General features: G+C 37.8%; 2 protein-coding genes across 2 annotated transcripts; one reads left to right on the top strand and one right to left on the bottom strand.

The window, feature by feature from the left end:
- The first annotated feature begins 240 nt into the window (after nucleotides 1-240).
- Nucleotides 241-7,639, top strand: LOC141657148 (sphingoid long-chain bases kinase 1). The gene is made up of 9 exons (XM_074464288.1): nucleotides 241-562; nucleotides 1,889-2,446; nucleotides 2,549-2,917; nucleotides 3,345-3,438; nucleotides 3,589-3,626; nucleotides 3,816-3,962; nucleotides 4,867-4,966; nucleotides 5,742-6,691; nucleotides 7,119-7,639. The coding sequence occupies exons 2-9, from the start codon at nucleotides 2,027-2,029 to the stop codon at nucleotides 7,266-7,268; spliced, it is 2,268 nt and encodes a 755-aa protein (XP_074320389.1). The 5' UTR covers nucleotides 241-562; nucleotides 1,889-2,026; the 3' UTR covers nucleotides 7,269-7,639.
- Nucleotides 7,640-8,591: 952 nt separating this feature from the next.
- On the bottom strand, nucleotides 8,592-9,822 carry LOC141656038 (membrane protein of ER body-like protein). The gene is made up of 3 exons (XM_074462993.1): nucleotides 9,472-9,822; nucleotides 9,306-9,367; nucleotides 8,592-9,150 (listed from the first exon to the last, which is right to left on the bottom strand). Exons 1-3 carry the CDS (start codon nucleotides 9,653-9,655, stop codon nucleotides 8,716-8,718), a joined length of 681 nt encoding a protein of 226 aa, XP_074319094.1. The 5' UTR covers nucleotides 9,656-9,822; the 3' UTR covers nucleotides 8,592-8,715.
- Between the last annotated feature and the right edge of the window lie 1,524 nt (nucleotides 9,823-11,346).

Genomic DNA, 11,346 nt, shown 5'->3' with positions numbered 1-11,346 from the left:
TATGCCCCATCAGTAACTATTCCAATGGATGAACCTTCTTAACTTTGTCCAATAATAGAGAGATTTGTCCACAAACCTCTAAAATAATGGACAAAACTCTCTATAAACCCCTTATTGCTAATGCCCTAACAAGATGATTAGAGAGGATAGACTATTATCAACGATAGACATCCTGATTTAAAATAAAAAGATTAAATACAAGTACACAACAAAACATGATGACTAGCTAAGGACTCCACTACTTTCACACTTCACCAATTCATTCATCTCAAACATTATTAAATTAATAAAAAAAAAAGCATAATTCCCACCTTGGTTCATATTATCCTCTCCTCAAAATTCCCTTTCTCTCTCAATAACTCATACACTTCAACCCTAACCAAATCACCTACTTCCTTTTTCTTTTTCTTTTTTTCTTTTTCTCTCTCCTCAATTTTCTACTCACATTTATATCAATCTGACTGTTTTCTTCACCAAATTTTGTGCTTCATTGACATTTTTTGATCTAAAATTTTGGGATAGTTATAAAGAACTCAACTTTTTTGATCTGACACAATTTCAGGTAAAAGATCTTGATCCTATTGTATCCCTTTTGTTGTTATTAGTTGAATTTCATGTATTTTTATACATTTTGGTAATTGGGTATCTGTTGTTTATTAGTTTATGTACTGAATTATTGATTTGATTGTGTAATTTTTATTGGGTTTGTTGAATTTTTGATTATTTGATTTTGGGGTGTTATATTTTGTGGGCATAGGGTTTTTCGACGAAAGTTTGTTTTTTTACTGTTTAATTTTAGTTATTTTTAGGTTTTGAGTGATGGGTTTTGGAGTGAGCTGAAATTTGAGTTTAGTATGATCATATAATTTGTTGATGAATATCTGTATATCACTATATCTGTTTGAATTATTGTCGGAAATGTAAACAATAGTTTACGAGTCGAATCGATGCTATTGCAGAAGTACTAGTAATGCCCTTAATCATGCTTATGCTTCAGTTGGTTTCAGCTGGTTCTGGAAGTATGGGCGTATGGCTATAGTTTTCCTCTGATTTGTTCGCCATTTTCGTGTATCTGGATGATATGTGCGTTTGCTCTCCGTGTCTTTGATCACTGGACAGTCCCATTAGTGTATATGAATCTATACGTTTGTGCAAAGCTGGATCAGCTTTCAGTTCCAGTGAAGGGACTGTTTGATAGTCCAAGTATCTTAGTTTAGAAAAGCTTGATTGGGAAGGTTTGGCAGGACACTAGCCAAAACACTTTGGTGCGCCTTTTAGATAAGGCACAACTAGCGAGGCGCACTAGCACTGCATACTCTAGCTCTTACTTCTTTACATTTAAGTTGTCTTTATGATCCAAAATAATCTATTGTTGCACAATATTTTATTTCGAACATTTTAACTTTTTTGTAAAAAAAAAAACAGTGCACTTGTGTGTATGCAACGATTGCCTTCAGTCTGCCATTGCACTTCGGTGTGCTCCACACCCTATAAAACTATGCTTAGTACTATAAACTCAATTTAAGCAAGTTTTGATTGAAAAGATCCCACTTGACCTCCAATGGCCAATAATTTGTTGTATCCTCCTTAAATTGTTTATGCTTTTATGAGTTGGCCGATTTTTGAAAATTCTACTAGGTCTAAGCCTTTAACAATGTACTTGTAAATTGTAAGAAATTTCCGTGCTATAATTTTGCTGTTGCATTTGAATTTTATAGCCCGTCATATGTAAAATATTGCTGGTAAGTGGTAACTGACCAAAGAGTATGCTGTAACTTAGCAGAAGTTTCATGACTCTATTCACACGTCCTTGCTCAAGCCATCTTCCTCATTTCCCATATTTGATTCATATATATGTTTCTCTCATATTCAATGTGTATCTTTGCAGTTTTATACCAGCTGCAAAATAACAAGACCTGTATTGCTTGGACGGATGTCCGTGATGTGACCGATGAACAATCAAATCTGAAAGTTTTGATTTTTGACAACATTCTATGTTTATAAAATATTCTCTTTTAGGAGAACAATGCAGAACACTGGGGTTCTTTCAAAGAGCCCTTCATTAAGATTGACTCCCCAGCAGTCTGCTCGTAGATTGGGTTTTTGTTCCCAAATAGCTACTGGGCAGCACTGCTCCCCAGTTGTTTTTCCGGAAAAGCGTAGTAAAGGGAAAGCTTCACGCAGTACTCAAGGTGTTCCTACAGGCGATGACCCACAAACAGCAAAGAGGGACGAGCATAGGATTGACATAGGAGATGAGCAATCCGACTTGTTAGGATATGAAGTATTTACTGGAAAGCTGGTTTTGGATAAGCGAAAGACTAAGAGAAATACTGATGAACAGACTTCGACAGAAACCACAAAACATGAAGCACTTGATGCCAAACTTACTAGCAAGGCGTTGGTTTGGGGATCTAATATGTTGTATCTTGAAGATGTTATCTCGGTGAGCTGTGATGAACCTTTATAGATCATGTAATTGATGTTGTTATGTTGAAACTCATGATCTTTTCTCAGTTTTCACTGTTCATTACTTTCTTCCATGCAGCTGTCATATAATGCTGGCCTTAGACATTTCACTGTGCACTCCTATCCAATAAAGAACCGTGCATTTGTTCCTTCTTGCGTAATGAAACCTCGAAGACATCGGAAGGATTTCCGCTTCTTGGCTACTAATGCAGATGAGGCCCTTCAATGGGTTAACGCGTTTGCGGATCAACAATGTTATATTAATTGTCTGCCTCATCCACTTGTATCATCAAAGAAACAACCTTCGGATTTTGTATCTACTGATTTTCCTTTTGAAGCACATGTAAGATGTAAAAGCCCACCCAAAATGCTAGTGATATTAAACCCAAGGTCAGGACGTGGCCGGTCAAGCAAAGTATATCATGGGATGGTGGAACCCATTTTTAAGGTATGATAAATGTTTGCTATATAGACATGTGAATCTTTCTGTTTAATGAATAAAAAAATTGGGCATATTTTATTTAGTGATGACAAATCATAAAACAGGTGAATGCTATTATACTCGTTACAACGCATTTTGGGAAGTACTAGTCTTGTTATTGAATGTTTACTGATAACTGATATAGGGGTTTCATATTTTTTTTCACTTTTTTTATTGCTAAATAGACGTATTTATAGGCTGTAGTTATGAAATATGAATCATGAGGGTTAGATTGTGGGCTTTAAAGGTGAAAACTTCACACACACACATATATTTATTTATTTCGGTTGACGGTGCTGCTGGTGGTGGGAGTGCTTGAAATTTGTTGGACAAATCTCTGAAGACGTGCTTCATATGTCAAGTGCTTGATTTGCTATGTATGTTATTGTTTCAGCTTGCGGGTTTTAAGCTGGAAGTGGTCAAAACAACCTGTGCTGGACACGCTAGGAAATTGGCCTCCACTGTTGACTTTAGCACATGCCCTGATGGTAATTTTATCATTAAACATTTGTTTTTTTTTTTTTTTTTTTTGGCAGCTATCATTAAACATTTGTTGAATTGGCCATTATGGGGTTTTTTGTTGCACTTTTTGGGGAAAGCTTCCTTTCCTAATCCCGATATTCAATTTTACATTGCAGGAATCGTATGTGTAGGAGGTGATGGAATTGTGAATGAGGTATGCTTTTTTACATTATTCCCATTTCTGATAAGTTGTGACATTGAGGTCTTCTCTGACTTTTTCAGAAAATCATTTTTGTAATAGCATGGAGATGTTCAGCGTGATTCTTGAATAACAAATAACATACATATGATGCACTCTTCAGAACACAAGGAGTTTGAATCTTTCAGTGTCATTGATTTGCAGGTTCTGAATGGTCTGATGTGTAGGGATAATCAGAAAGAGGCAATTTCTATCCCTATTGGAATTATCCCTGCTGGATCTGATAATTCTCTCGTTTGGACTGTTTTAGGGGTTAGGGATCCGGTTTGTGCTGCAATTTCCATTGTTAAGGTATGTTGTAGCTTCACACGAAGCTCCATTAGTTGCTAGCCTTTTGATCAAGAGTTCTGGCACTACATTTTGGTTCCAATGTCTAGGCTAGACTATTTCCCTACTGATTGCGTATAACTTTTACACTCGCTCTGTAAAGTTTACGACCTAATGTTTAGATATGTCTGATTTCATGGGATGTCAAGGTCCCTTTGTGGTGTCAGCACCTGATTGCTGGTTCGCTCTTATAATGTGTCAAAGACATCGAAAGTAGGAGTTGGCACCGCTTCCTTTGTGCTAATAAAGGTTGTTGGCTCTTTAAGTCTGCAAGTGCATGTATGGTGTACCTTGCTTACAGATGACCTACAGTAGTTTACCTCTCATCGCGGCTGTAGGCTATTTGGCTGTCTTATTTTCACCTTGTTCCTAAGGTCATCATGTTAGTGTCATAATGTTAAGAGTATCAAATACCAGACTTTGCTTTAGAATTAGAAGGTGACGGGCAGGTGATTGATTACCTAAGAAACTAATAATTCTCTCATGCCATGGGTATTTTGGTACTGATTACTTAGGTCATGGAGTAACTTTTATCTTGCATTTGAGAGCTGTTAGGAATTCACATGTCTGAACTCTGTCTTGATCAGAGAAAAACTATTTCTTTATTCTGTTACAATGTAGCTGCGGTGACTATTCTGTAATAATCTATTCATAAAGTACATATATTTGGCTCAAGCTGCTTTACCATGAGCAAGGTGTCGTATTGCACCATTTGTATCATCTATGTAATTGAGTTCTCAGTGGATTTGGATTAAATAAAATGCTACGCTTAGTTCTTTATTAGCTGTAGATATTTTCCCCTTGTTCCATTAGGTTACTATCATTTCCGTGGGCGAGTCTCTCATGTCATATATTTTTGCTGTTTCAGGGAGGCCTTACAGCAACAGATGTGTTCGCAGTTGAGTGGATACAGACAGGAGTAGTTCACTTTGGAATGACAGTCTCATACTTTGGTTTCGTTAGTGATGGTAATTTTTCATACTTGTGAGTTTTGTGGTTCTCATTGTGCTGGAGATACCCTTGAGTTGCGAACTTTATGTGATTGCCTCAGTTGTACACTATAATATCTTCCATTTTTAGATTTGGGTGTGTTTATATGTTCTCCTATATGTATAGATAGTGTTATTACCTGGGGAATGCATCATGTCTTTGATAAAATGCTAGCTTATTTACTCTTTTCATTTCTTCTTTTTCCCGTTCTTTTTGTCCTTAAGCCTGCCTTTCTATCCGATCTCTCTTTTTGTTGTGATGTGGTTTGTTCATAATCCAGTTGTGATAGGAGTCTAGGACCATGGTGCTACATATTGGCCAAATATTCCGATATATAAAGGACTGCTATAATTGACTTTATATTATGATAATCTGATATGTAAAAGGCTGCCAGAATCACTAAATGTGGCTGATATGGCCAATATGCCTGATAGATACGAGGTCAAATCTCGATATGCCGCATCATAGTACGCTACTTTGTAGCCTGTTGAGCAATCGCTTCCGATACTGCAGTTTAATATTATGAATTAGATACTTGCCTGCTTCTGTATTGATATTCTCACTGCTTGGTTTGCTGCTGCATATTTTATTGCTGCGTTAATTTGTGTTGCTTACTTGATGTATGTGATTTTTCACGTGTCCTTTAGGAGGCGGTGTTCATATTCTACTGAAAAAGTGGCTTTGATGATTTCTTAGACAGGCCTTTTTTATGTACTCATTTTAATAAAATCAACTGCCTTTTTTTTTTTGCAGTGCTGGAGCTTTCTGAGAAATATCAGAAGCGCTTTGGTCCATTGCGTTATTTTGTTGCTGGTGTTCTTAAATTTTTGTGTCTACCGAAGTACAACTTTGAAGTGCAATACCTTCCAGCATCAACTGGGGCAGGCGATGATGTGAACTTTTTAGCTGATCAGGAAGTAATTGATATGTCTGACCTTTACACAGACATTATGCGAAAACCGAGTGGAGATCGTCTTCCTCGAGCTTCCAGTTTATCTAGTATCGATTCAATAATGAGCCCTAATAGGATGTCAGGCGTGGACATGGATACAACGGGTGGTAGCACTCATGTCAATGATGAACCATCCGATTATGTACGCGGCCTAGATGCAAAAACAAAAAGGATGTCATCTGGGAAGAGAAATGATGAGGGTGAACCTGAGGTAATTCACCCCCAACTTCCATTATCAACCACTCCAAACTGGCCTAGGACTAGGTCCAAGTCGAGGAATGACAAGGGCTGGACTGGACTGACAACCACACATGATGCAACTAGGTCCTCTTGGGGAAATACTGGTCCAAATGATAAAGAAGATATCTCCTCTACTATGTCAGACCCAGGCCCAATCTGGGATTCTGGGCCCAAGTGGGATAGTGAGCCTAACTGGGATGATGAAAATCGCATTGAATTGCCTGGTCCTCACCCGAATGAAGACGAAAATCCAAGGACAGAAGTTTCTCCTAGGTTTGAAGAAGATTGGGTGTATAAGAAGGGACCGTTTCTTGGCGTCTTAGTCTGCAACCATTCATGCAAAACAGTTCAAAGTTTGAGTTCTCAGGTGGTGGCACCAAATGCTGAATTTGATGATAATTCTCTAGATCTATTGTTGGTACATGGAACTGGACGGCTCAGGCTTATTAAATTTTTCTTACGCCTACAATTTGGTCGACACTTGTCCCTGCCATATGTTGAGTATGTGAAGGTACATAGTTCTTTGAATCCAAATATTTACTTTAAGCTTTTCTTGTAAATGATTAGTGTTCTTTCAGTGTGAACCTAATTAGACGCGTGTACTTACATGATACATGAGATCTTGAGAGGGCAATTCAGGGTGTCGAGCATATGTTTGTCTCATTCCTTGTGTGTAGTTAAGGCATCATGTGTCTGCTGTATTATGACTTTTACTATAGGAGTGGGTGTCAACTGTTTGCATATGGTGCGAAATACCCTTCAATAGTTCGCATTGAATGTGGTTGTAGAATCCACTTGTTACCGTGAATAAATTTCTATATATTAGGCAGGTAAAAGATTATTGTGGTGTGGCCGAGTGGGTGCATTTCTGTATGCTACATCTTCAATCTCCCCTCTTCCCTTTCTTTCTGGTTAGTAATTCTCCAATTTGTATGCAGGTGAAATCTGTGAAAATCAAGCCAGGAAAGCATTCTCACGACGGATGTGGGATTGATGGTGAACTATTCCCAGTACATGGACAAGTCATTACTTCCGTGCTCCCTGAACAATGCAGGCTTATAGGTCGACCTCCCAGTCGTCAGATCTGAGAAGAATATCAGCAACTGAAGATTGTCTAAACTGGCAGCGGGTTGCATGGTTTCCCTCTGCTTTTGAATGTGGTAATAGAATGTGCAGTAGTTTCTATAGGATCTTTTTTTCCCCCTTTGTTTTCTTCTGATCCCATCTTCCTACTTTTTCTCCTGTAAATTTTGTCAAAATGCCTTGTTTTTACTACCTCCATTCTTTTTTATTTCTTGTTTTGAACATGTTAATTTTGTTTCTTCTCTGTATTCGTTGCTGCAAGCAGGCTGTTAGTTGTATCGGGAATTCTGATGTCACTTTGAACTTGTTCCCTGAGACTATTTGTTATGTAGATCTGTTTTCATCGCGCTTCACCTGAAGCGGATGCAGCTTTCAATCACGTAAAATGTTGTATTATTGCTCCAAGAATCTTGTGTGACCAGGCGTGAAAAACCAACATCAGTGTTGTTTCTAGATCTGAGTGCGATTGCTGTTTGTTTAAGAAAGTATGGTCATTGTCTAAAAGAGCTGTCAGCAATAATTGTCTACCAGAAAGCCGTTGCTTTCAGCATTATTAAAGCATAGCGTCGTGATTAAGGTGCGGATTTTCTTTTAGATAATGTGCATTATAATAAGCTTGTAACAATGATGGTTGGTGTATGCACATAGTTTGGAGACCCATTGTTCTTTGTCTTTTACTTTCTTTTCTATTCATCTTCACGAAAGTGTGTTTGTGGGTCATTGGCCGAGCCTTTGTAGTTAGGGAGGAACAGGTATTACAGTAAGGTAAAAAGCAAAAGTGTGCAGAGTCGGAGCCTTTGTAGGGAAGAACAAGTAATACAGTTGAGGTAAAAAGATTCGGGAATTTTCATCGTTCATGGCCGAGTGCCCCTGCCTAGCGCCCCAACCCCACTCTCGAAAACTCAGAATTCCTGGAGTAAAATTATCAGTGTCATTTTCGGATGACGAGAGAATTTGTGCTCGCTAACGTTTCCAACTAAAATTATGAACATAAATTTATCATTACTGGTTAACAGTTGGGCGTCTTTCACAGAAAGAATCTTGTCCAGTCCAAGAACATACAAATGAACGAGACCGTCGAAAGAGAATAGGTAAACAAATGACCTGAGCGGATGGAGTATCATTTTTCTATAATCTTCAGTGAAGACATGATCTAAATAACTACGAAAAATACCGAAATGAGCTTCTAGAATATACACAAGTAACCAAAATTTTAAATTCAAAGCATCAACAAGTACTCAAGGAAACAACAGGAGATCCTGCTACAAGTACAAAGAATAACTAAATTTCAATACCAACTGTTTCAATCTTTGTTTCAGAGTACCAAAATTTTAAATTCAAAGCATCAACAAGTACTCAAGGAAACAACAGGAGATCCTGCTACAAGTACAAAGAATAACTAAATTTCAATACCAACTGTTTCAATCTTTGTTTCAGAGTAGAGGACTGGCATCAATAACATGACCATGGCCCCTGCACCACTCTTGCTTCAAGGACGAGCATACTCATAGAAGTCGCTGGCTCAAACACAAGGAGGTTCTTCAATAATATGCTAATTAGGTTACCTGCAACATAAGCGATTCCTGAGACTGTGACCGTGAGACTTATGTAATAGAACACTGTCTTTAAGTATGCTTTTGGAGGCCTCTGAGCATATGCTTTTCCAGTAGAAAGTACTGTAATGCAGACGAATGAAGAGGCTGCTAGCGCTGCGAGCTTCAGGTATTTATTATCGCTCTTGTAGAAAGAAAATCCATAGATGAGAGGAGATATTAAGCCGAAGACAAGGTAGGATATGACTGCAATTGTTGCATGCATCAGGAAGTGCCCTGGCTGCCCTAGTTGATCTTCATAATGTCGCCCCGTCAGTTCTTTCAGTGTCATCAGCTGCATGATGCAGAGTACACAGATTACAGACACCGGATTTATTCATAAAGTTACGGTCAGACCCATAGACAATCGTACAAATTTTTTTTTGTGTACTTGTGGTGAGACAAATCTAGCCTAAAATCGATGGAATCATATACGTCTTGATCACTTACACTGTTAGCAAGAACGAGAAGTCCCCCAAACACATTTGCCAGTCCCAAAGCTACAATATTTACTGTAACAAAAGACGAGATGATTTAAACCCGAAGAATCCAAGATGTTAGAAATTTCTGAATATGTATAAAATACCAAACATTAGCAATTTAGAGGAAAACTGACATGTGGTAGCATCTCCACCAGCTGCAGAGACTATAATACTTAGGCTGGCGATTGATTCGAGTAGACCACCATATACTACGGCTTTAATTACTTCCACCTTGGAGTCTTCACGTTGGTGTCCGAGAAGAGGCTCTTGATTGTCTAACATTGGCACCCTCACTTCACCTGCATTAATATTATTCATTATACAGTTGTTGATTCACTAGGTTTACTTCCACTGATACAAATGTCAGCCGGTTTTCATATTTGATACTTTCTATAATGGAGCTGGCAGGAAAGTTATTTTCACAATTGTGACTTATGAGGAAGAATTCATATTTTAGTTTTTTTTTGCTGTTTGAATCCTTCCCTAATGAGACGAGTTCCGATTATTATTTAAAAATAAAAGGTATTATATGACTATATCAGATATATCAATCATCTATGTGTAATGCTAAGGAAGACCCCACAATGTACTATACTGCTATCCATTATACAGTTTTTATTGATCAGGATGTATATAATAATAGAAATATAAGAGGTCAGGGTACATTCAGGTATCCACGTTATTTGTGCTTGTGTTGTGTAGCCATGTTGATTGCGATAGGTACAGGGAGCCCGTCTGTTTATTGGTCGCTCAAACTTTTTTTTAAAAAAAAAAAAAAAACTTTGAACAGTTTTCTGCAAGACCAAATCTTTCCATTGACGGTTCATGAGAGAGAACTTGAATTTATGAACCTGCAGGTTTCTGCATTACCAGGAGACATGTTTTTAGAAGCATTCAGCTTAAGAAGAAATTACCCGATTTCAAGATCAGTAAGAATGGATTTTCAGAAGTATAATATGTTAAGTCCCAACCCTCAGCTTAAGCTTTTGGTTGAGATGGTTTTTTAACATAATAAACATGTAGTACCATGAAAATATGAACCATATTGCGATTAAGTAGGGTTGGATGTTGATACCTTTAACCTCTTCATAATCAGGAGAAATGGCCTTTCTTGGTAGAGCCCTTCTGGTAAAATAAAAATTGCAAGTAGGACAGTATAAATCATGTAACTCTTGCTTCGTTAACACCCTGTTAACATCTTCAATAAGATATTTGTTCACTGTGTTCTGTTCATCATGATATCTGTCAGATGCTATGAACGCGACACTGCGCAAGCTCTCATCAAAAAGGTGGAATTCGTTTGAGCTCATTCCCGTCATTCCTTCATATCCTGAAGTGCTGTCAGGGACTGAAGATACAGTAATTTCATCATACCCATCCTGCTGAACAATGCCGCCTGCAACCAAGTCATCAACACAATCCGCTGTTAGGCCTATTACCTCTTGCAGTTTTGCTGCTCAATGGCACCAAGAGCTCACTTCAGACATGACAAAAAAAAGTCATATTTTCCTAATGTTTCGTATGACTATTTTTTCCCTTTAACTTTTGCATACAATTTTTCCATTTTCCCCTTTCACACATTGACATTTCAAATATGACGATTCATGTTAACTGACCTCGAATATACCTGTTGCAGTATTATGATATGCAGTACATTCTCTTGCATCTCTTCAAACATTACATAGGAACACAATAAATAAACAGGTCGTCAGAAAAGCATACCTTTCTTTGCTGAATTGATATGAAACTGTCCATTCTCTTTAACGTTAGCATATCCTGATCGACTCTCAAAAATTTCAGGTCCTTCGCCATTTGTAATACCGTAAGCATGACCATTCATCCTCCCAAAATATTCAGAAACTGGTGCTGTTTGAACCACTAGTAATTGTGTATATTCAGCGTAAGTTTCACGGTTGTCTTTTGAAGGTCCTCACAGCCTCCTCTTCTTCAGTTTGATCAAATGAGGCTTCATTTTCATTGACCTTTCAAGGTGATACCCATAAGAAACT

The sequence above is a fragment of the Silene latifolia genome, chromosome 5 (genome assembly GCF_048544455.1).
Source record: "Silene latifolia isolate original U9 population chromosome 5, ASM4854445v1, whole genome shotgun sequence".
NCBI classification, from domain to species: Eukaryota; Viridiplantae; Streptophyta; class Magnoliopsida; order Caryophyllales; family Caryophyllaceae; genus Silene; species Silene latifolia.
This window is presented reverse-complemented; position numbering and strand designations above follow the sequence as displayed.